General features: G+C 38.9%; 2 protein-coding genes across 2 annotated transcripts in view; both read left to right on the forward strand.

The window, feature by feature from the left end:
* The window catches only part of LOC137046683 (NACHT, LRR and PYD domains-containing protein 3-like), a 233,284-nt gene that overhangs the window by 5,031 nt on the left and 202,211 nt on the right, over window positions 1-26,042 (forward strand). Inside the window, exon 2 of the mRNA XM_067424014.1 lies at window positions 5,513-5,635. Coding sequence (XP_067280115.1) covers window positions 5,513-5,635 — 123 coding nt within the window. The remainder of the gene's footprint in view (window positions 1-5,512; window positions 5,636-26,042) is intronic.
* The window catches only part of LOC137089606 (NLR family CARD domain-containing protein 3-like), a 75,648-nt gene continuing 59,097 nt past the window's right edge, over window positions 9,492-26,042 (forward strand). The window contains exons 1-3 of the mRNA XM_067453196.1: window positions 9,492-9,517; window positions 9,703-11,640; window positions 12,892-13,065. Of these exons, the coding sequence (XP_067309297.1) occupies window positions 9,492-9,517; window positions 9,703-11,640; window positions 12,892-13,065 (2,138 nt within the window). The remainder of the gene's footprint in view (window positions 9,518-9,702; window positions 11,641-12,891; window positions 13,066-26,042) is intronic.

Consider the following 26,042-nt stretch of genomic DNA (forward strand, 5'->3'; position numbering starts at 1 on the left):
TGAAGGTACTTTGACAGTGGTGTAGTTTGAGCAAATATTCGAAGAAAAATCTGCGCTATGAGTATGGTTTCATATCTGAGTAATGCCTCCATGTAACCTCTGGTTTTCACTCTCACAGTCGGCTGCAGTGTATTGTCTTTCTCCATCTTTGCCATGGTGGTAGCAAGGTCAATGAAAATTGCCACCTCAGGATTTCCAAAATGTCCAAAAACTTTGCGTAAGGCTTGGTCTTTGGTCCACCACCGTGTTTCTCCTATTTGAGAAATATGTCTGTGTCTCCTGTCCTCACTGACCTCCTCCCACACTTTCATGTGTTTGTAGGACTCGCGTATGAATGTGGCGATGTCATTTAGCAGGGAGAAAAGAGATGCACTTGACACCATAATTCCAGTTGTGTCTGCCAACACAAGGTTAAGAATATGTGCATAACACCAAACATGGACTTGTGCTGGTGCCTCTTGTTTAAGAAGTGCAGAAAATCCTTTGTACTGCCCTTACATGTTTGTAGCCCCATCTGTTGAGTTGCCAATGCATTTCTTGATGTCAATGCCAGTTTTTTCCAAAACTTTTTTCAGCAAAACAACCAGATTTTCTCCAGTAGAGGACTGACAGTCGATTACAGCAATTAGTTTCTCATTGATGACATCAGTCAAATATCTGAGTACAATGGCACACTGATTCTTCGATGTCAAATCTTGTGTTGTGTCCAATTGTACAGAATACATTCCAGCTTCCTTAACTTCTTTAGCAATGCTTTGTTGGATTGAGAGACTGCTAACACTAATGACTTTGTTAACTGTTGTCTTTGATCCTCTTCCTTTACGCCCACCTTCATGCAGCTTTTTACTCTTTTCAATGCATTCACTGACATGTCCTTGCAGACAGGCATCATATTTGCTCAGCAGCAGAATTAATTCTAAAAAATGTCCATGATCTAAAGTCAAGTCTTCTAAGGAATAAGCACTCTCGTGTTCATCACCATGATAACTAAGGCCCCGCTTTCCAATGACCTTGATGACATTAATCACACGTTCCATGACCTGTCGCTTCTTCCTTACTTGATCTCGATGTGCTGATATCTGTTTTTCTGTCAGTAGACTACCTATATCTCCCTTGTTTTCCCTGAGAAAATACAGTCCCTGACAAAAGTCTTGTCGCTTGTGTACAAATTGACCTAAAGTGCCGCTGAAATATATTTCTAATCAAGATTTTTTTTTTTACAAGAAATGGCTCATTTTCATCCCACCAGCTTTTGTGATAATGTTTCAGTGAAAAACTAAACTTTCAAAAAGTATTCTAATATTCACAGCTTGGTAAAGCCCATTGAGTCAATTTTTGCAAAGACATAAGTGTTGTCGCCTTGTCATATGAGCTTCACCTGTGACTAATAATGGATCAATTAGGTCTCAAGTGTGTATAAAAAGAACCCCAGTATACTAGACCTTCACATCAACTTTAACTAGACCTCTGCAAACATGCCTAAGATTCACCCAGAGACTAAAGTTTTGAGGCTGAAGACCAGATCCCCTGCTGATGTGGCAGACACCTTCAATGTGACTCAGCGTCAAGTACAGAGGATAAAAAAAAGATTTGAAGAGACTGGAGACGTTTTTGACAAGCCCAGGTCAGGCAGACCCCGCAAGACAACTGCTCGAGAGGACCGTTTGTTGGCTCAAAAATCCAAGGCCAGCCCATTTTCCACTGCAGCAGAGCTCCACGAGACCTGGTCACCTGAAATCCCTGTGTCAACCAGAACAGTTTGTAGGATTCTGTCTCGAAATGGCCTCCATGGTTGAATCAGTGCCCAGAAGCCAGCACTAAACAAAAGACAATTGAAAAACCGTGTGGCATTTGCCAAGGCCCACAGCCTGCTAAAAGGATGGACGCAGGAAAAGTGGCAGAAGGTGGATTTTTCAGATGAATCTTCTGTTGAATTACACCACAGTCACTGCAAATATTGCAGGAGACCTACTGGAGCCAGAATGGATCTGAGATTCACCCAGAAAACAGTGAAGTTTGGTGGCGGAAAAATCATGGTCTGGGGTTACATCCAGTATGGGGGTGTGCGAGAGATCTGCAGGGTGGAAGGCAACATCAATAGTCTAAAATACCAAGAAATCTTAGCTACCTCTTATATTCCCAACCATAAAAGAGGCCAAATTCTGCAGCAGGACGGTGCTCCATCGCATACTTCCATCTCCACATCAAAGTTCCTCAAGGCGAAGAAGATCAAGATGCTCCAGGATTGGCCAGCCCAGTCACCAGACATGAACATCATTGAGCATATGTGGGGTAGGATGAAAGAGGACGCATGGAAGACGAAACCAAAGAATATTGATGAACTCTGGGGGGCATGCAAGACTGCTTTCTTAGCTATTCCTGATGACTTCATCAATAAATTGTATGAATCCTTGCCAAACCGCATGGATACAGTCCTTCAAGCTCATGGAAGTCATACAAGATATTAAATTTGAATCTCATAGCACCACAACTTAATTTGCTGACATATTTTTGTATTTGCAGTAAATTTGTTCAATTTCTGTATAGGCGACAACTTTTGTCTTGCCAAAATTTGACCTTTCTGTCTTGATTAAATGATAAATATTTTTTCTATGAAAATTATTTATTTCAGTGCATTAAACATCATTTGGGAGGGTTTAAGCTTTTCATATGAGCTATTTCTAACACCAATTAATTAATTAAAAGTCAGGTTAATATCAGGTATTTCTAGAAAATAGATAAGCGACAAGACTTTTGTCAGGGACTGTAGGCCTCTGCACTCTCTCTGTGGATTTTGCTCCCTTCGTGCTCAGAAATTATTTGATGAACATGCGTCCATGCACTCATTCCACCTTTGATAAATGAACTATCACTTGGTATTCCTTACTATTTGATCACACTCATAGATGACAAATGTGACCATACACCGTTACTATTTTTCAATTAAATAAGTGTTCTATATTTTAGTTTAATAATGTTTATTGAATATTTTTAAGAGATCTATAGGCTACTAAATAGGCTACTACTGCATAAGTAATGACCACTTAAAATATGTTTCTTTTAATATTTGTTAGTATTTATATTTCAATTTGTGTAGTAATTAAGGTTAAAATAGAGAATTCCAATTCAAAGCGGCAAATTAGATTCATTTTATTGCTTAAAAAATAATAATGTTAATTTGTAATGCCATAATAGTTGCCTTATGGCTTTTTAATAAATGTATCTAATCTAGTCTTTCATTTGAATAAATATTTAGATATGATCAAACACTAGATTTCTTTAAATGTGAAATTTTAAAACGTTAATAACTTATGCATCATATTAGGACTTAGTATCCTAATATTTTTTATGAATAATGATACTTATATAAGCACACACAAGTGAATATTAATGAATGCGAGCACATTTAAATTGAACCAAGAAACGTTTATAGTGCTAAAATAGTGATAAGACAAACTAATGTTTCCTTATTATGTACAGTATAAGCTATATACTACATATGAATTGATACTAAATTAAGTGCGAAATATACCCCCCCCCACCCCCCCAAAAAATCTCACTCCAACCTGAACATAAAAGTTGGCAACCCTGCCTTATTGTCATTTGTTTGCCTATCTACCTGTTTTAGTAAAAATCTAAGTGTGATATTCATGACAAAAGTATTGTAATACTATTGACATACTATTTATTATATTTATGTTGTTGATTTTATCTTAAAATTACTTAAATATCCAACATTTAGCAACACTATATTTCATACAATACGTCAAATAAAAAAAAAATTATAATATTTTATTTCTACCTGTCATCTCATTCCCTGGCTGAATCTGATGCGGAATCATTGCATCACAGCTAGTGCTAGGTTGACTGTCTCCACCACCTTCATTTGATAAAAAAGGAAAAAAAGTTTTAAACCTCACAAATGGGCAGACATAATTATCTAAATTATCTAATAACATTTTATTGCATCATTTTTTGTTGATGTCTGCACTATCACTTCTATCTCCCTGCTCCCAGTACCCATATAAATGTTAATATTTGTCTGCTAAATTACTAATGTAACTTGACGCTAAATAATATTAATATACTTTAGCATACAGAAAGTATTTTGAGTGACGAACGATAGATAGTATTAGGGACGCTACCGCAAACATTTGCTAATACTAAGTTGACAATGAAAAAGCTGCTGTATATTTACAGATGAAACCTACCTGCACTTGAAGCCCTGAACAGGTCTGTGATTTTGCAACATTTTGCTGCTTCTTCTTGTAGGGCTTTCTTTTTTTTTTTTTGCCCTTCCCCTCTCTGCTCCACCAGGCCGCTTTCTCTCCATCTTCGGGTGCTGCTGCTCGCTGCTGTTTATGTGTTTGTCTGAGCGTAAAGTTGAATCGTTCGTAGCATTGCTAGTCAAGACTAACAGATTCAAGATTTTATTTTCTATTATTATTATTATTATTTATTTATTGAATGATGAATTTGAAAGGGTTCGCTTTGGTAAATGTAGTAATATAAATATATATATATAATATACATTTATCGTGATATATATATCGATATCGACTGATATGGAAAATTATATTGTGATAACTTTTTTGGGCCATATCGCCCAGCCCTATCTGTATGGATAGAAAATTGTTATTTTAGGGTCAGGACTAGCCTGAATGCCAGCTGAACTTAGCCCCGCCCACAACATTTTTAGGTCGGGCAGTTCGGTCTGGCCTCGCTCCATAGAGGAGTAATTCTGGCTAAACAGAAACTGTTCAGACCAATGAAATCATCAGGGCGGGCTTTAGACGATGACGGACAGATGATCAACAGTAACGTAATCATGCACGTCATCAAAGGGGCTTGGGTTATATTTGTTCAAATCCTAAACAGAGCTTGTTTGTTTATGCATTCACCTTCACAATTTCTCTCAGAAATGATGATCATGTTGGGTAAGTACTCTGTGTACGAAAAAAATGGCTTTTGGGGGGTAAAATGTGTGTTATTTTGGCAAGGTTGCCTGCTAATATTTAAACTCATGGGTCTATATATCACATAATTGTCGCTTCAACCTGCGGACATAGAAAACAACCCGCAGGAAAAAAAACGCGGACTTGGCAACACAGTGCAATTGAGCTCTGTCGACATTTGACAATAGGTCACTCTGTTGCTCTGATTGGTTGTAGCTCTATCCAATTGATGTCTTTCCTGGTTCGATTAAAACACGCCTCATAATCACAGCCCAATGGAGCAGTTTCAGACTCATATTCTGACTAGAACTGAGTATGACCACGTCAGGCTAGGTCAGGACAGGACTTGAACTGGACGTGTGGTCACTCTAGCCTTTAGCCCAAACAGCAAGTGCACCTTTTACCACAAATACTTTTACATGTCCTTCTGTTATTGAAAAACTATAGCTTAAATACTGAAAATCATTAGGAAGACCTTTGTTTCAAAATATAGACAGTAATTTTACATTTAACAGAGCAGACAAATATTCTGAAATATTTCTGTTTTTTGTTCTCAGTATCAACAACAGGAAAAGAAAGAGAGCAGCTTCTCCAGTGTCCGACTGTTTGTCCAAGTGGAGTAACAACCCCACGCATGAGCACCCACAATTCAGTGCTGGAGCAGTGACCTTTGACCCTGTGTGAGTATCAACAAACACTGAATGCACAAAGTTAAAGGGATAGTTCACCCAAAACTGAAAATGTGATGTTTATCTGATTACCCTCAGGGCATCAGATGTAGGTGTTTTTTGATTCTTCGGTAGAACACAAATGAAGATTTTTAACTCAACCATTGCTGTATAATTCGTGTCACTGGGGTGTATTTCTATGAGAGTAAAAAACAGACATACGAATCCATATTAAAGGGGGGGGGAAACACTGAGTTTCAGTCAATCTCATGTCAATCTTGAGTACCTATAGAGTAGTATTGCATCCTTCATATCTCTGAAAAGTCTTTAGTTTTATTATATTTATAAAAGAAAGGTAGGCTGTACCGAGTCTTTCCGGAAAAAAACGAGCGGCTGGAGGCGTATCGAGTGGGCGGAGCTAAAGAATGACGAGCGCAAAGCGGTGACGTCCTCAAGCGTGGAGAAACCCCATGGCTATCGATTTCAGCTAATTGATTTAAGATCCAGAATCAGATCCGGAGGCTGAAATAAATTGAACAGGAGAAACAGCAGCAGCAGGACGTCCGTCTCTGTGGTATGTACTGTATTTAGTGGCCTGTCAACATTTGTGTGTTTACTCGCAGCTTATGAGGACATGAGGACATTTATGGACTATTGTATGCGACTAAACCTTAGCAGTAGCAAGTAAAACGGTTTTGCACGTCAGACTAGTGTAACGTTTTACACAGAACAACAATGGACTAACCGTTAGCGCATTTGAATGACGAAGCACGCGATCGTGTCGTTTACTGATGTTTACTCACGTGACGATAAGCAACAGCATAGACATTTGAAGCAGTTTTACTCACCGGCTGCTTCCAAAGCAGGACCGAACCTTTATCGCTGGGACCGCTCCGTCAAAAACACACTTCTTCACATTTCTTTGGTATGATTCGGTGAAGTCCTGTGACAGCAGTGGCGTGGAAATCCACTTTTGTGACGCGACTGAAGCCTGATGTTGTGAAGCTTCCCATCATTTCTGCATTCAAATTGGTTCAAATGCAGCGCTGCCTTCCCGGAATGCTGTGCTGAAGAGTTGAAGTCGCTCGACGTCACCCACAGGAATAAAGTGGAGCGCGGTGCGGAGTGTTTACGGCATGCATTTCCTCTCTCGCTCTAGTAACACGAGCGTGCGCCCTACTGGGAGAAGAGCCCGTACGGCCCATACAAGGACCTTCCGCTCTATTAACGTCAAGTAGACCCATACTTGAAAAAAACTCTCCGAAACTTGTGAGAAATCGGAAGGAATATTTTTAACACAGAAATACTCCATCAAACGTCCAACATTAGTTTTTGAAACTTTGTCTATGTTAAGGATGGGAATCTTTAACAGTGTAAAAAGCTCAGTATGCATGAAACAGCATTTCACCCCCTCTTTAAACCCTGTGGCTCGTGGTGACACAGGGCTGTCGCGGTTAGAAAATTTCCCTTGCGGTTATTATGGGTGGCTCAATAGTGTGGTATGCGGCTTTACCGCCATTTATTTATTTATTATTTTATTTTTTAGAAACATAATTTATCCTGATTTTATTGCATAAAAAGCTCTGTTGTTGAAGTAGCATAAATTGTTGCTTTTTAACTGACAAAGAGAAACGTTTTAACTTTTTTTATTATTAAATGCAAAACAGCAACAAGAACATGCCTTTTTCCATTTAAAAAAATAAAAGAAATCAAATCATTTTAACGTATCACATTAAAAGAAGAAAATGCATGTTCCTAAAACGAAAGAATTAAAACAATGTGTGAAAACCAAACCATGTGAAAATACAGAGAACAAACAAAAATATTACTTAAGCGTAAAACGAAAGTGATTTAGACCTGGATCATGTCTTTGTTTCGCGCTAAGAAAACTAACATATTGACCTTATGCGGTTTCAGGGAGGATCGCATTGGCGTAACGATATTCCCCGCGGCACTGAAAACTCTTTCTGATGGTGTGCTCGTTGCACAAATACACATATATTTGCGCGCGACTTTGGACAGCAGCAGCGGGAATCTACACTGATTATCGCGCCACCAGGACAGTGGATTTGCGTTGGCGTCGATGCACTCCTCTTGCAGATAGCGCCTGAGCTCGTTATCTGCTCGCGCTCTCTTGGGTATTGGGGCTGACGCAGAGGATGTCCGTGACTTCAGTAAGTCTCCAAGAGTCTTTTTCTTTGCTGCAGGTGGCACCTCCACTTGCCCTTCGTCTCCAACCACTGACGCACTTTCCGAGGTCGCTTCGTCCTCAATTCCCACCATCTCTTCGATGAGTGCGGACTTTGTCTCCGTGTCATTGATATAATATTTTATAAAAAAATAAAATAAAATAAAAAACACTGAACACTGCGGTTGCCACAGTTTCTGCAGTTGCGTTCCTTCCTCTGCGGTTGGCTTGTCAATAGCGCGGTTTTACAATAGTGTGGTTACCGCGACAGCCCAAGTGACACATTGATGTCTTAAGACACAAAACTATCGGTTTGTGTGAGAAACCCAACAGTATAATTGGCAGTATAATGCTCAAACTGGACATTGAGAGCAAATACTAAACAACTTTTAAATCTCAGGATTGATATCAGCTGATAAATATGACAAGAAATCTGTGACCAGTGTAAAATCTGTGATTTAAAGGGGGGGTGAAATGCTGTTTCATGCATACTGAGCTTTTTACACAGTTAAAGACTTGGATTCCCATCCTAAACAGACAAAGTTTCAAAAACTAATGTTGGACGTTTGATGGAGTATTTCTGTGTCAAAAATACTCCTTCCGGTTTCTCACAAGTTTCCGAGAGTTTTTTTTCGAGTATGGGTCCGCTTGACGTCGACAGAGCGGAAGGTCCTTGTATGGGTCGTACGGGCTCTTCTCCCGGAAGGCTGACTAAAGCGAGAGAGGAAACGCACGCCAATAAACACTCAATCCAGTCGTCCGTGCAACACTTCTGTCGTGCTGCGCTCCACTTTATTCCTATGGGTGACATCAAACGACTTTAACACGCCCGCACAGCATTCCGGGAAGGCAGCGCTGCATTTGAACCGATTTGAACGCAGAAATGACGGAAAGCTTCACAACATCGCTTCAGTCATGTCGCAAAAGCGGATCTCCACGGTCACTGCTGTCACAGGACTTCACCAAATCAACAGTTACCAAAGAAGTGTGTTTTTGATGGAGCGGTCCCAGCGATAAAGGTTCGGTCCTGCTTTGGAAACAGGCGGTGAGTAAAACTTCTTCAAATGTCTATGCTGTTGGCTATCGTCGCTTGAGTAAACATCAGTAAACAACACGATCGTGTATAACGTTAGTTAATTTATCAATGGAGCATGCGATCTATGGTGTGTGTTTAAATACATTTGTTTAGCTGACCAATATAGGTGTCAGTTTGATAATTGTAAAACCACCCAAACATAAACCTAGCGTTCTCACAAAGCGTGCTTCGTCATTCAAATGCGCTAACGGACTCTATTGTTGTTCTGTGTATAACGTTACACTAGTCTGACGTGCAAAACCGTTTTGCTTGCTACTGCTAATGTTTAGTCGCATACAATAGTCCATAAACCGAATCATGTCCTCATAAACTGCGAGTAAAGACACACAAATGTTGACAGGCCACTAAATACAGTACATACCACGTCCTGCTGTTGCTGCTTCTCCTGTTCAATTTATTTCAGTGTCCGGATCTGATTCTGGATCATATCTGTATTAGTTGAATCTGATCCGCTTTGTGTGCGCTCGTCATTCTTTAGCTCCGCCCACACGATACGCCTCCAGGCGCTTGTTTTTTTTCGGAAAGACTCGGTACAGCCTATCTATCTTTTATAAATATAACAAAACTAAAGACTTTTCGGAGATATGAAGGATGCAGTACTACTCTATAGGTACTCAAGATTGACATGAGATTGACTGAAACATTTGGCTTGATTTTCTGCCAAGAATTTTAGCCTTCTTTCTCTCTCTTTTGAAATTTATTTACTTTTTATTATTATTAAGAACTTAATGTTTTCTTTTTTTTTTAAATAATTTTTCCTTTTTTTTTTGTATTTTGTTCTTAATGTGTTTTCAGTGGTGTGGTAGCTGAGCAGATCAGAGATGTGCCCTGTCTCAGCACATCCTCCTCCTGTCAGAAACACATCAGTCCTCATGACACAGAAGCAGCCCTGCAGCTCGACTCTCACCAACCAGTGCAGGATGATCTGCAGAGAGTCAAAGACCAGCACAAAACCAGCATGAAGAGCAGATATGAGAGCGTATTTGAGGGACTCAAACTACAAGAGAATCAGACGCTCCTGAACAGGATTTACACACAGCTGTACATCATAGAGGGAGAGAGTGAAGGAGTGAATGAAGAACATGAGGTGCTACAGATGGAGAAAAGCTACAAGACACTTCAAGACACTCCAATCAACTGCAATGACATCTTTAATCCTTCACCTGAACTAGGATATGAGGAGAAGAGAAGAGAGAAGAAAGACAAAATCAAGACTGTTCTTACTAAAGGCATCGCTGGGATTGGAAAAACCGTCTCTGTGCAGAAGTTCATTCTGGACTGGGCCGAGGGAAAAGCCAATCAGGATGTAGATTTCATGTTTGTTCTTCCATTCAGAGAGCTGAACTTGATTAAAGATCATCAGTACAGTCTTCACCGACTTCTGCTGGACTTTCATCCTGAACTTCAAGATCTGGACTCAAAGATTTATGATGACTGTACAGTTGTGTTCATCTTTGATGGTCTGGATGAAAGCAGAATTACACTGATGTTTTCAGACAGTGAGGAAGTTCATGATGTGACTGAGACTTCATCAGTGGGTGTGTTGATGTCAAACCTCATGAAAGGAGATCTGCTTCCCTCTGCTCTCCTCTGGATAACCACCAGACCAGCAGCAGCCAATCAGATCCCCTCTAACTACATCAACCGTGTGACAGAAATTCAGGGATTCAATGACCCTCAGAAGGAGGAATATTTCAGGAAGAGAATCAGTGATGATCATCAAGTCAGCAGAATCATCTCGCACATCAGACGAGCAAGAAGCCTCCACATCATGTGCCACATACCCGTCTTCTGCTGGATCTCAGCCACTGTGCTTCAAAACATCCTGAATCAAGATCTCAGTGCAGAAATCCCTCAAACTCTGACTGAGATGTACATCCACTTCCTGCTCATTCAAACTAGTATGAGGAACCAGAAGTATGAAGAGAGGGATCCGGTGAAACTCCTGCAGTCTAACAGAGATGTGATTGTGAAACTTGCTGAACTGGCTTTCACTCAGCTGATGAAGGGCAATGTGATGTTTTATGAGGAGGACCTGAGAGAGAGCGGGATAGATGTCACTGACGCCTCAGTGTATTCTGGGATCTGCACTGAGATCTTTAGGGAGGAATCTGTGATTTATCACAGGAAGGTTTACAGCTTTGTGCATCTGAGCTTTCAGGAGTTTTTTGCAGCACTGTATGTGTTTTTCTGCTATTTACACAAGAACAGTGACGTTCTGAAAATGTTCCTGTCAGGAAAGTCCAGAACTCAGTGTGGGAATGTTCCTCTGGATGTGTTTCTGAAGGGAGCAATGAATAAAGCCTTGAAGAGTAAAAATGGACACCTGGATCTTTTCCTTCGATTCCTTCATGGCATCTCACTGGAGTCCAATCAGAGACTCTTACAGGATCTGCTGATTCACACAGAGAACAACCCAGAGAGCATCAATAAAATAATACAAAACCTCAAACGAGGTCAAAAAAACAATGTCAGTCCTGAAAGATGGATTAATCTGTCACACTGCTTGATTGAGATGAAGAATAATTCTGTTGTTAAAGAAATGCAGGATTTGTTACAATCTGGAACAAAAAAAAGACGTCTTTCTCTTGCTCAATGTTCAACTTTGGCAAACATAATCCTGATGTCAGAGGAGGTGATGGATGAGTTTGACCTTAAAAAGTACGACATCATATCTTCACAAGAGGGTCGACGGAGACTGTTACCTGCTCTGAGAAACTGCAGAAAGGCTTTGTGAGTATGAAATATGTACATAATGCCCCCATGTAGTCTAATAGGGTTTTCCGCTGATAAATCTTCTGTAATGACAAAAACATTTTAATTGTATTTCATTTATTTTTGTTTTAGAAATTAGGAAGTATCCACAGATTAAAAAAAAATAACTAAAATGATCAGAATTAAAATCATTGTACTACTTAAAGCAACTGGTGGCCACACGAGTTACTTGTTATTTTTGATACTTGATACTTTTGATATTGACATTATTCAATTTTTTAATCATCTTCAATCTTACGGCTGTTTCACACCGCAAGCGTGAGCGGCACATATTTTTTTCAGTGGCCATGTGAAGCGGGAGTTTCGTCGGTGAGCCTATTTTTGCTGCGCTGCTGACGCTCCTGATGCTCAATTTAAGTGAAAGCACACTTTTAATGGACAAAATAAATAGGATTTCACACAAAAAAAAAAGATTAAAATGCCCACAAGAAGCACGTTTAGTGTATTTTAACAATAACTGGAGTATATCAAAATAGAAAACGAAGAATAATAAATATCTGTAGCAGATTTATCCATTTAAACTTGTTTTAATTATTCAGTTTGGGTGAAAGTATGGTTATGATTATACACAATAAAGTAAACAAGCCAGAAAATATGATAAACTTTCTTTTACATAGGTTCTAGCAGCTGCAGTCATGGTGTAAAGTGAAAGCACACTTTTGATGGCAAAATAAATATAATATCACACTAAAAGCGCTCAAAATGCACACAAGAAGCACGTGTGGTGTGTTTTAACAGTAACTGGAGTATGTCATTAAAGAAAACAGAGAACAAAACTTATCTGTAGAAGATTTAGCCTACCTTTAAACTTGTTTTAATTATTCAGTTTGGGTGAAAGTATGGTTGTGATTATAAAAAGTAAAGTAAACTAGCCAGAAAATATAATGAACTTTCTTTTAGTTTAGTATGTTATACTCAGACAGCTATAGGCTCCAGCATTGTGGGAGCCGCTGCTGTGACGCTGTACAAACGCTTCAAGTGTGAATACTCTCGCGCGTCTGCAGCTGCAATGACGTTGTAGTTACGCTGACACGCTGCTCACGCGTGCGGTGTGAAACAGCCTTTAAAGCTAATCTTACTGATTGAAGACCATAATGTCAATCAACATGATATTTCATGGTAAAGTTGGTAACCTAAGAAAGTGATGTGATCTGGTGGAAACATCAACACACTAACATTCCTTTTAACCAGGGTATTCTCTTTGTTCAGATTAACAGCCTGTAATCTCAATGATCAGCAGTATGAAGTTGTGGCTTCAGTTCTACAATCACCAAACTCATCCCTGAGAGAGCTGGACCTGAGTAACAATGACCTGCAGGATTCAGCAGTGAAGCTGCTCTGTGCTGGACTGAAGAGTCCAAACTGCCAACTCACCATACTGAGGTTTGAATTTCACATTCATTAATGTGTTAATAATAATGTGCAATATTTAATTCATATATTTTTGTAAACACCAAACTCAAGTTCTCTTTCGTACTTGAACTTACAAAAACACCCACAAATATCCTTAAACTAACGTAAATAATTGCAAAAGAGACACATGTGAGATCCGCACCATGAGCAGCAGAGGGTATCAGACTAGCTGATCTGAAGGTGACCCAAGCACATTTGACCCCCAAAGTCTTGTTCAATTGACTAGTAGGATCACTCTGTACTGTGCTCAGGCATGGACCTTTTAGCCGTCCCTGGCCCGCTTGGAAGAGGTGGGCAAGAACACGATTCAGTTGGGCTCAGGCACGGTGACAGCCGGAGTGTGCCGGAGCACAGAACAGCTGTGCGCTGCTGTCACCGTTATGACAACAAACACCAAATTATTACTACTTGGATGCATTTTTCAACTAATTTGAATATATTTAGGTTAATAACGGGTATGGGGCTGTATTCACAAAACATTTTAAGGTTAAAAGTAGCTCCTAAATTTGATTTAGGAGAAACTCTTAAAATAATGGACGTGTCAGCCTAAACTTTTGCACAAAACGCTAGGAGTAGTAAAGAGGACTCGTAAGACACTAAGACCAAATCACTAAACAATCCTAATGGCTGTTGCTGCAATTCCACGCAAAGATACTATACAACATTGAGGCGATAGTGATAATTAATGTATCTTTAATAAATAGAAATGTCAGATTACCTGTGGTAGTTGTTTTTACGTGTTCACACAAATTATTGAATGAAGTAAAACAATATAAGCTTATTTGACGTGCCGTCTGAAGCGATCGAGGGCTCTCGGCTCTTGAATTTATCCCAAACCCAGAGTTTTGCCCCATCTTGCAGACCAAGAGTGAGAAAACTAGGTATGGGTGAGTCGTTTCCCCTTGAAGTTTGCAATCTCTTGAGATGCAGACATGTAAGAGACTGACAATTAGCTGAACATTTACTAGTTTAATTAGTGACAATTAGCCTACTTTTTAAAATCTTTATTTGAATATGGCATAGGACTATTTCGGTTAATTTTCCCGATCAACAACCGATGCTAATTAATCGATTATTAACAGTTAATTGATAAGATTATAATATTGAATTGGCATTAAATAAAAATATGATTGAAGTGTCTGTGACCCATTAAAAATACTTTTTTCAAAGGTTTATTTTACTGTGCAAACAGCAAAACATACAGAACAGCTGAACAACAGAACCACATTATCACAAATCACATTATCAAATGTTCACGCACCTGCAGCGTTTCTGACAACAGAGAAAAACAGAATAAAATTATAAATAAAAAGCACACAATAAATAGGCCTACACTAAATATTTTCACTTAAAGGCCCACTGAAATCAAAATTGATTTTTTTTTTTTAGGTTTCAGTATGACTTTATTAGCTTTTAGCTATTTTAGTAAAGTATGTTAGCCTTGAAGGAATACTTCACTGCTTTTTTATATTTAAGGGTCATGAAACCCCCCTGCTGCAGCGGTGTTTTTTCACACCTTCGATTTGAAAAGGCTTGTTAAAAGGGGAGTGGTCGACTGTGAAAAGGTGGGATGGTATTGTGTGGAAAGAGGGAATGTTTGCATAAATAGGGGAGTGTCATTAGGTGCTTTAAGATTAGCGATACCAACAACGTGAACGACCCAACATGCGATGTGATAGAGATGTGTAATTCTAGATCGGGGTAAAAGCGAAGGGGTTTGAGGCTAGTCTCGACTGCGCATCTGAAGCACAGAGCGACGCGTGCTGGGTTGACGTGACGATCCGCGCTGTCTATCACTCGACAGCTAAATCTATATCTGTCCAAATATGCACACTGTTTCACTAAGAGCCCACATGCGGTTTAGTGCATGGCTGTGACCACAAATAAAACGGACGTGGCTTTTGTTCATTAGCCTACAGATTACAGATTGGTTATTTTGCGCTCCTGACATAGATAGTCAACGCTTGCAGGTTCGGCGTGCGATTCCTCAGGTGAATTTTACTTTACCGAGCCTTTGTAGCAAAGGCTTCCACAGATGGTGCCGGTTACAGCTCGCTCGGCGCCCTTACGTTACTTCGTATCAGCACAACGCCTAGCTTTCCTCCGTGGCTTTTCCGCACGCTGCTTCCAAAACTTCCCCACCATATCTCTACAATAATGATGGAAGACGAGCCTGACAGAAGTGACTGTCTCATGCATATTAACTAAATTACCTTGTATGCATACTACAGCGCAGGGATTGGATTGAATGAGCTTTATGTCATGAATATATATCGAGAATCGCTCTGAGCGGTCGACGTCAGCATGTGCCCAGCAGCCCATACTTGGGCCGAAAAGGCCGCGCCGACGTCAGCATTTGTGAAGTTTCTCCGACTAAGCTTTTCAAACCGGAAGACAGAAATCGCTCTGGAAAATGCAAAAATAACTATTTTCACAAATGAATACCATTAATGAGTACCCTTAGTGTTTTCAATTATGTGCAGCCTATACATATCTGTTTACATCTGAAAAAAAGTGTTTTGGGGTTTCATGACCCTTTAAAGGGGACCTATTATGCAAAATTAATTTTTTTAGGTGTTTTCAACACAGCTGGTATCCACATTGTAGCTTATAATGGTAACCAGCCTATAATGGTAAAAATCCACCCAATACTTTTTTTATAATCCCCATCAATCATTATCAATCTCTCATAATGCAGTGTTTCATATTTCCCCCTACTCCAATGTAAGATTAGGGAAACCCTGCCCATGACTGTTGATGATCTGCCCTTTTAGTATAGACACACCCCTGAGTGAGAAGCACAGAGACCACCATTTCTGTTTTCTCACTGTATCAGCTAGCTAGAGTATTATAATATCTGTGCCAAAAAACATTATAAATGATCTTTTATTGGATGAACCAACGAACATGCCAGTCTCCACTGACTCGCGGTATCTGAGTCACTGTGGTTAAATTCAATTTATGAAGTAAATGTGCTGAAGAAATCAATTTGCGCATGACTACTTCACCAATGAGGGTCAGTACAAGGCTGGATTTGTGGAAAAGTTGTTTCTGAAAGATGGGTCAATACCAATGATTTGTGTTCTAACTTCAGATCCAGACCAAGCAAGGATGGCACATATTTTGTGAATGTTTTCACATTTCCTTTCTGAATAAGCTTTATTATAGAATGCTGTATGAATAATATGGCTAAAGTTACCGTAGTCTCTGAGTGTATTCACATAGACTAGAGCTATGCCGTTAGTTTTATCCCGAAAACGCCCACCGTCTGTATAATTCATAAACACACATTTATTATGCATTGTATATTCAGGTGACAGACTTTTTTACGTTCCCACATGAGCACCTATACAACAATTTATAGATTATGTGGAGTCTAAAAGTTGCAATCTTTTCCTGAATCTCTTCATCTGTGTCTGACTCTGGACTCTGGTATAAGGCTGCACTCCACAACTGGTTATTTCTGACATTATGGCTGAGTGAGAATCGTCTGTTTTGTTGATGACAGAGGATCCAAAGCTTGTGTATAGAATCACCCTTTTCTAGAAGGGGGCGGGGAGCAGCTCATTTGCATTTAAAGGGAGACATACAAAAATTGTGTGTTTTTGCTCACACCTAAATAGGGGCAAATCATTCTATGATTTTATTAAATTAGGGTCAAGCTATAATAAATGATCTAGGGGGGTATTTTGAGCTAAACTTCAGACACATTCTGGGGACACCAGAGATTTATACAACATCTTGTGAAAAGGAGCAGGTCTTGGAGTCTTTACTAACGTGCTGATGAGTTAAAGGTGTCATGAACTGGCTTTTTAATTTTTTTTATACTGTTGTCCGAGGATAACTTATGGCGTTTGTGTTTTTTTTACATTCAAAAACAAGAAGTAATAGGCTATTTTCTATGTAGCCAGAATGGTGACTTTAAAATTTGGCATCACAAATTAAAATTGTCATTGAAAACAAAAGCAGAACTGAAAAAGGAAACATTGGCATTGATACATTTGCATTGAAAACAGTTGTATTGGCACTGAAACAAATAAATAATAAAAATCTTACAATCTTATTATTTTATTGTATTGGGATTTATTTGTATCTTTCAATGACAATCTTCAGATTTTTTCTTCATGTCACTCTTTTTCAGTGACTTTTTTTTTTTTTTTTACAATGTCACTGATTTTCAGTTTCAACTTTCTGTCACTGTTTTGGTGTGGAGAGGGGCGGGGTCTGAGGGGAGGGGTAAGTAGAGCGTAGTTTGCATATCATTTGCATATAGGTATACTGAAGCAGTAGGCTGAGCGGCACTTTACTGGAACCCGTCGTCAGCTCTGAAGCCTCTGGCATGAAAAATGTTCAGTTTTCCGGGAACTTCCAAGCCGCAGGTAAGTCTGTTTTTTTATCTGCCATTTACATGTTTATTCACGTGCAACCTGGCCGGCTTGGTTAACTTTTAACGGCCGTTATGCTGTTTTTTTTTACCCGACGTCGACTGAAACGTAAATTACAACATTAGCCGTGTTGGCTAACTTAACTGTGGTTAATGCAAGGTCAAATATAAACACCGGTCACCATGCATATGCACCGAATAAGGCTAAAAGTCCGGTTTGGCAAATACATTAATTAACGTTAGGTGTCTGTCAGTATATTGTTGCTGCTAAGTAGCCTATGAGTACATCACAACAGTGGCTAACAGTAACATAGCCTGTGACGTTAACACTGACATGATAAACAGCAGGGCGTCGGCTGTGTAAGTTACACTACTGACATCCCCAACCACACACACACACCGGAGACAGACGTTACTCCTAGGGCCGCGAATGTGCTTTTATCTGTATTTAATGGTAGTTAGCTTTAAGTCTCCAGCCCTGTGATGTCTCCTTTCTTTTTCTTTAGGAGTTAGAGGCCAGTGTTATTGCTGCTGCACAAGACCTCATAAACGTGCTAACGCAAAACGTTCAGCAGTATCACACCAGCACAGCACAATCCAGTGCCGTCACATGAGCACCATTAAATACAGATAGCACATTCGCGGCCCTAGGAGTTACTGTGTAACGCTGCGTTTAAGCCGAACTTGCGGCTCTCCTGTGTGTGTGTGTGTGTGTGTGTGTGTGTGGTTGGGGATGTCAGTAGTGTAACTTACACAGCCGACGCCCTGCTGATAATCATGTGTGTTAACGTCACAGGCTATGTTACTGTTAGCCACTGTTGTGATGTATTCATACTTAGCAGCAACAAGAATACCGACAGACACCTAACGTTAATTAATTTTTTTTGCCAAACCGGACTTTTAGCCTTATTCGGTGCAAATGCATGGTGACCGGTGTTTATATTTGACCCTGCATTAACCAGCGTTAAGTTAGCCAACACGGCTAATGTTAGTAATTTACATGTTCCAGTCGACGTCGGGAAAAAAAAAAACGCATAACGCCGTTAAAAGTTAACCAAGCCGGCCAGGTTGCACGTGAATAAACATAAGCAGATAAAAAAAAAGACTTACTTACGGCTTGGAAGTTCCCGGTAAACTGAACATTTGTCATGCCAGAGGCTTTAGAGCTGACGACGGGTTCCAGTAAAGTGACACTCAGCCTACTGCTTCAGTATACCTATATGCAAATGATATGCAAACTACGCTCACCTACCCCTCCCCTCAGACCCCGCCCCTCTCCACGCCAAAACCATGACAGAAAGTTGAAACTGAAAATCAGTGACATTGAAAAAAAACTGACATTGTAAAAAAAATCTTTCACTGAAAGAGTGACATGAAGAAAAAATCTGAAGATTGTCATTGAAAAATACAAATACATCCCAATACAATAAAAGATTGTAAGATTTTAATTATTTTATTTTTGCATTGCCAATACTTGTTTCAATGCCAATACAACTGTTTTCAATGCAAATGTTTCAATGCCAATGTGTCCTTTTTCAGTTCTGCTTTTGTTTTCAATGACAATTTTAATTTGTGATGCCAAATTTAAAGTCACCATTCTGGCTCCATAATTTTCTACACTGGTTTTAAGGCTCTAAAAATAGGCTCAGTTTTTGAAGGGTATGCCGCACTGTAGACTTGGAAGTAAACTCCTACGGTAGGGCTGCACGATATTGGAAAAAATTACATTGCGATAATGTTTTCCCAACAATATATATTGCGATATTGAGAGACATCAATCCAGGCTAAAGTCAATAATTACCATTCCATGATATTAATAATTTTACTAATAAGCAAGCTTCATTACAAGTGACAAAAAGGTCACTTCATATTTTAATCCAAAATTAGAACATTTCTGTAAACACAAAAACAGAACACATTTTTTAAATAAAACAGCAGCTTTATACGATTAGTTTACAAAAATATAACTTAAAATATATATATTTTTTTTATAAAACAACGTATAACCATTTTGGTTCACAATCTTTTAAGTCAACTTTTCTTAGCCAATGTGCCAAAGTAAAACAGTGTTGGTGTTTCCTTGTTTTGTGGCCACAACTTTGACACTCTATGCAAAGTACCTTTTTTTGGTCAACATCCTCCTTTTTGTAGGCCGAAATAGTCCCAAATAGATGATTTCAACTTTTTTTTGGTACAAAATGTCCGCTTCGTCACGCATTTTTAGCAGTGAATGTTGGCTGTGAGCGGTGAGCAGCGGCACAGCGCACCAATCACTGTGCAGGCACGCGGGACAAGCCCTAGCAACAAGCCATTCAACAAACTTGTGTTTACTGTGTGCTACCCTGGTGCCACCGTTCTCTTAATACAACATGGGCATGTTCCGGCGATATGACTATCGCTCACACGCACATCGCGATGTCGATGTTAAAACAGAGTATCGTGTATAGAGTATCATAAATCTTATCTAATCCTAGCCCACGGATTAGATAAGATTTACATATTTAATGAGCTTCTGCTCCCCTCTCAGTTCACATGAGGAAGGGATTGTTTTGAAAGCATGAACCGGGATGATTCGCTCACAGGGTCACATCATTCATTCAATGATTTATTTCTCATCCACCCGCTATTGATTGGAATATTATTTTTAGATTACTTGGCCCGCCTGATCAGTGGATATAAGTGCAAACCACACCCGCACACCCTTCAAATATCAAGTCAAGAGAGTGAACAACCTAGATAAAGAAAGGAATGTTATTTCAGTATTTAAGATTCACCGGCCTGCTGACGGCTTACGTTTTGGTAGAAAAATGATAATAAAACAATAAAATAAAACGCATAGCTCCGGGACGTTAACATGTTTTACACCATTCCTGTCGAATCCAATATAGAAGGCACAGCATTGTGCTTTAATCTCAATATGTCTGCAAATCCAGCTCGACCTGTGTCTTAAGGCATCTTTACACAGCAAACGCGGCACAGAAACCGATTCTGAAGTGGCATAAAATCCCACAGACCGTTTAATCCTTCTCTGAAGCGGCATAAATGCATTTCTAGAATAATTAAAATCGCGGGTAACAATGCGTTGAACATTATTTAAATCTGAAAGTGCACCGTATATAAAGTTATTGTCTCTCAGATGGAAGAGTCGACACTGAGTCAATTAAACTAATCGTTTTTTTAAACTAATCCCAAGCCATTTCAATGTGACATCAAGACAAAACATTAGCACATTGTCTGTCCATTTCTTGCGGGTGCAGACACCAGGGAAAACTTGAAACACCTCAAATTCTGCAGCTGATTCCTGTGGATACTGGATAATAGGGCTGTCGCTAGTGTTGTCAAAAATATCGATATTTCGATATGTACCGATACTGGAATATCTGAAACGATACGATTCTCAGTTTTTACAGTATCGATATCAGCTGCGCTCTCCTCTCCAACCGAAAGCGAGTTGACACACACACCGGCATATTCTCACTCAGCCCGGTTAACCTCTGAGCACGGCGAACGCGCATTCTGCTGGACTTTTTCCTCATGACAGTGTGTTAGTGTTAGTGTGTGATCGGTCTGAATTTTGCGCGGGATTGCACATAAATTAATTCTAGCCTACTAATCCCCGCAGATTTCGTGCTCACATCTGAAGCACACACACACATAGCCGACCGTAATAAAGCCGCCTCTGACATGATACAAGCAGGGCCGCATCAAGACTATAAGGGGCCCCTGGGCTTTTACCTCTTGAGGGGCCCTTCATCCATTGGAACTGCATAATTAATCTTTAAAAGTTATGGTCCCACCCCTTTTACCCCACCAGGTGGCAACAAGTGACTGTTAAATATGCATTTGTCATTGAATCATTCTCAATTTTACTCAATCTTTTTATTCACAAAGCCTTTTATTTTACGGGAATAAATGGTATTTAAAAACATCCAAATCTATAGGTCTGTTATATATAAAATACACAAATATAAGTGAAAAAAGTGCACTTCCAGGTACTTAAAGACACCATGAATAGGAACTAAAATGTGCTTTTAATACATTTTATTTTTTTTAAATATAGAGATAGTATGTTAAAAACACATTTTAGTTCCTATTCATGGCGTCTCAAAATGTTCTTAAGATTATCGTCGAAACGTATGATAAGGCCTATTTAATTATATGTAGCCTATGCAGAATTTTTTGTATCAAATTTTTTATTACAACTTTTTGTATCAGCTTTTCCACAGCTCTAGTGTGGTGGTGGCTAGCTAACTACTGGGAGCTTAACTAAGTTGTTATGTTTAAAAGGAGTTAATTATTTTGACAGACTATCATCTAGCTATCTGCTGCTAGCCTACTGTATCACAACCTACCGGTACATGGTGGTGATTCCTTTTCCCCTTCACCATCACTGTTCTGATGTTCTTTATCTTGCGCTGTTTTTCTGTTTTGCGCACTACTTTTATATTACGGGACATTGCTGTCACACAGTGGCGGAGCCAGGATTTTTTTTTTAGGGGTGGCCGGGCAGGGGCCAGCAACCATTCTGCGGTGGCACAGAAATCTTTGTTATTTCAACATAAAAATTAGTTTGACTATTATATACTGGACTGTTTTAGTGCATACAACACAAATGAATACAGTTCATCTGTACTTAATTGTAATTGAGATAGTATAGTGAATTAGATCATGGAATACTGAGTGAATTTGACAATTTCTTAGTGTTATTCCCCACCTCCAGGCAAGGGGCTTACATTATAGCTAAAGTTTATCCTGCTCAGTTAGCTTGGTTCTGGTTCTCAAAAACCCAATAGCTTGTTCTCCATTGTTGCATCTTTCATGGATGAGACATGCAGATAACTACATAGCCTAAATTAATCAATCTTCTTTGAATTTTATATAATCAATTAACTCTTCAACAGTTCTGAGTTAGTCTGTAAGGACTGTTTCTAAACCTTGCAACTGAGAAAGTAAAGACTGAATGTTAGTAAAGACTTTCTATATTAGTTGTCAAAAAAATAATTGCAAGAGTTCTGTCAAACATTAAACTCAGTAAAAGAAAAAAGTGTGTTCTCTATTGAATCCCTAAGAATATTAATTTATTTAAATGATATAATAAGGACAGAAGTCAACATTTTATTTGATGCATTTAAATACATTGTTGTTTGTGCAGGCTACTTTACAAGTTAAAGCAAAATAAGCGCCTATATTTCAGTAAATGCAGAGTGCTCACATTTATTTGAGCATTAAAAAAAACTTTTTATCAGCTTATGCCTTCGGCTATATTGCTATATTGCATGGTGGAATATTTTAGAACAGTTTTGATGCAACTTTAAACACGTTTTGTTTTATTAATTTATACCATAATAGATTACTGAAATACGATTTTGCATGTTGGTAGTTTCTTTTGTGCTTTATTTCAAGTGATATAGCCTATAGCGCGGCTGAGCGCGCCACATTTCCGCGTGATATTCAGAGGTGCGCTTCTCTTGGAATCTAACAGAAGTGTCACCAGTTTTCACATACGTCTTTTGAGCGAACATAATTTTACCGGTGAGGAGTCCTGATGATTGGGTATTATTGAGCGGAGTCACACCGGTCCGCTTCGCTCATTACAGGCTCGATCTTTCTCGTCAGAACGCCCTTGTATTGACAAATGGTCGGGTTTAAATCGGGCTCATAATTACAGTTAATGTGTCGGGCAGGGCCGGGCCCGGACAAAATAAGGGGCTCTGTATAGAGTCGGGCTTGATTTTTTTAGCTCTAAGCTCCAACTGTGACTGATGATTGCAGGGTTCATTGAGTGAGAGGGTTTGACTGACATTTCTCGAGCAGGACTTGCAAAGCCCGCATGTGCATTCAACGCGATAGCGCGTAATTTTAAAGGGACAGCCAACATATTATAAAATCCGGTTACAAATTTTTCCGGCATCATCGGGGCCCTCCCCCAGCCCGGGGCCCTGGGCTTAAGCCCAGGTAAGCCCGTGCATTAATGCGGCCCAGGATACAAGTGCAAACATTTGCTTCTTTTTCCAGCATATTATTGGTCAAATACACTCAAAGAATTATCAGTGCACGTCTGGAAGAGTATTAAGCTAAACACAGTCGCAAACAGTTCAGGAAGAACGAGTAACAGGAACAGTGTTTAGGATCCATGCGTCCGTTAGTCTTAAAGGGACCGCAGTCATTTGTTATTCAAACTACAAAAAGACAAACGATCAACTGCTCTTGACTGATCAACTTGTGTAACTTTAATAGTTTCATCTGTAGACTATTGAATTATTTACAAAGAACATTATCCAATGTTGTTTTAAATGTTTTAAAATTACTATGCATTTTTTTTATTCAGTTACTTATCTGAATGTTAGACCTACCTGAAAAAATAAAGCAGTCTATTTAATTTGCATCTTCTATTCTATTGCATTTATTTGTGCTATTGTTTGTAATCTGTTTATTTGTTCTTATTTTATTACTGTTTACTCGTCTTTTTAAATTCAATTTACCATTCGAAATCAAGCTTTCTTGTGCTGTGTGTAAGCTATTGCAACACATGTACACCATTGTAAAAATACATTGAGATAGCAAAAATGTGTGAGATCATTTTAATAGTAATTGATCAATTGATCAATAATTGTTCAAATCAAAACGATGCCCAACCCTAAGGAATATGCTGGCCACATGAATTTTTTGTAAAAAATAACAATGAATAATAACAAGTTCTGTTGTCATATTAAGCATCTTATCTTTTGTTTTGTTTTTTTTGTTTTTTGTTTTTTAACTGTGGTATCGATTTAGTATTGATATATCGATATTTTAGTCTGGTATCGTATCGAAGTCATAATTTTGGTATCGTGACAACACTAGCTGTCGCTATCGATTATTTTATTAATCGAGTATTCTACCGACTATTCCATCGAATAATCAGATAATAATTACTTTTTCATTAATAAAGAACAAAACCCAATATATAAGAAAATAAGACAGGTATCTTAAAATTAACATCTCATTTGTTTTCTTTTTAGAAAAATTGTTTTATAGCTGAAATTGCATACATTAACCCTTAAAGACCGAGACAGCCGCCCGCGGCTAAAAATAACTATCGTTCTAAAATGTTTAATAACTTTTTAACCGCTAATCCAATCTGTATGCTGTAAACTGCACAGTAAAGAGGAGAATCTCCGCTTTCCAAAGGTATAATATGTTTCGCGATTGATCATTCAGAGGCTCCATAGTCAGCGTGGATGCGTCATCAAAATATGCAGCATTGACTAAAAATAACTATCGTTCCAAAATGTTTAATAACTTTTTAATCGCTGATCCAATCTGTATGCTGTAAACTGCACAGTAAAGAGGAGAATCTCCCCTTTCCATAGGTATAATATGCTTCGCGATTGATCATTCAGAGGCTCCATAGTCAGCGTGGATGCGTCATCAAAATATGCAGCATTGATTTGTCCAAGAAACACACGTGGGTTGTTCCCCTGAGCCAAACAGAATTTTTTTTTTATTAGTCCCACCCCCCTGTGCCCAGATTCGTTGAAACTTTCATTAACTCAACCAATAAACACAGTGTTTGGTCTTTTGAACCACGAATCACGTTTCTCTGAAAAATGAACGTGGGTGTGAATTTGCATGCATCATGAAACCAAACAGTAATAAACGCGTGCAAAGCGCTCTCTCAGATCACAGCACACAGTCAGTATATTTCTCTATTTGTATGCAGTTTGTGTTTTACACATTTTCACTATTATATTTTCCTCCATTTGTGTTTGAGAAGATTATGTGCAGAGAAGTTGAAATGTCCGTTTATGAAAATAGCCGCCCACATGTAAAAGTAGCCTCAGTATATTTTATTTCACGGTTTCTTGTCACAACTTGATGTATTGTTTGTGTTTGTTTTTCATGCCCAAATTATAATATATTTCTCTGAAGAAAAATGTTTGTTTCAGTGTTGTTATTATATAACAATCTTACTATTTACTTTATTACTTGAACTTTTTAGGACACATTATCAGTCAATAAAATACACCTGTTTTCACTCAAAAACCTAGAAACGCCTAGAATAATGTTATAATAAATGGCTATAACTTGCTGAGGGATTGTTACATGTAGACAAAATTTCATCTGGAAGTGTAAAACAACCAAGTCTAACTTTCTAAAGGAAAAAAATCCAAACTTCATGAAGTTCTGTTCGAGTTCACAGTAAAAACATCACATTTTTGCTGCCATTTTTCTTGAAATTATATTAATTGAATCCATTCTCTTTCAAAGCACGTAGCTTTGAAAGAACGAGCGCTCCACGTCTCTCTCTCTCTCTCTCTCTCTCTCTCTCTCTCTCTCTCTCTCTCTCTCTCTCTCTCTCTCTCTCTCTCTCTCTCTCTCTCTCTCTCTCTCTCTCTCTCTCTCTCTCACACACACACACCACACACACACCACACACACACCACACACACACTTGGATATGTGGTAGGGATGTCCCGATCAGGTTTTTTTGTCCTTGAGTCCGAGTCATTTGATTTTGAGTATCTGCCGATACCGAGTCCCGATCCGATACTTCTATAATACATAAAAAAGGAAGTGTAAT

This window comes from Pseudorasbora parva, chromosome 2, assembly GCF_024679245.1.
Source record: "Pseudorasbora parva isolate DD20220531a chromosome 2, ASM2467924v1, whole genome shotgun sequence".
NCBI lineage: Eukaryota > Metazoa > Chordata > Actinopteri > Cypriniformes > Gobionidae > Pseudorasbora > Pseudorasbora parva.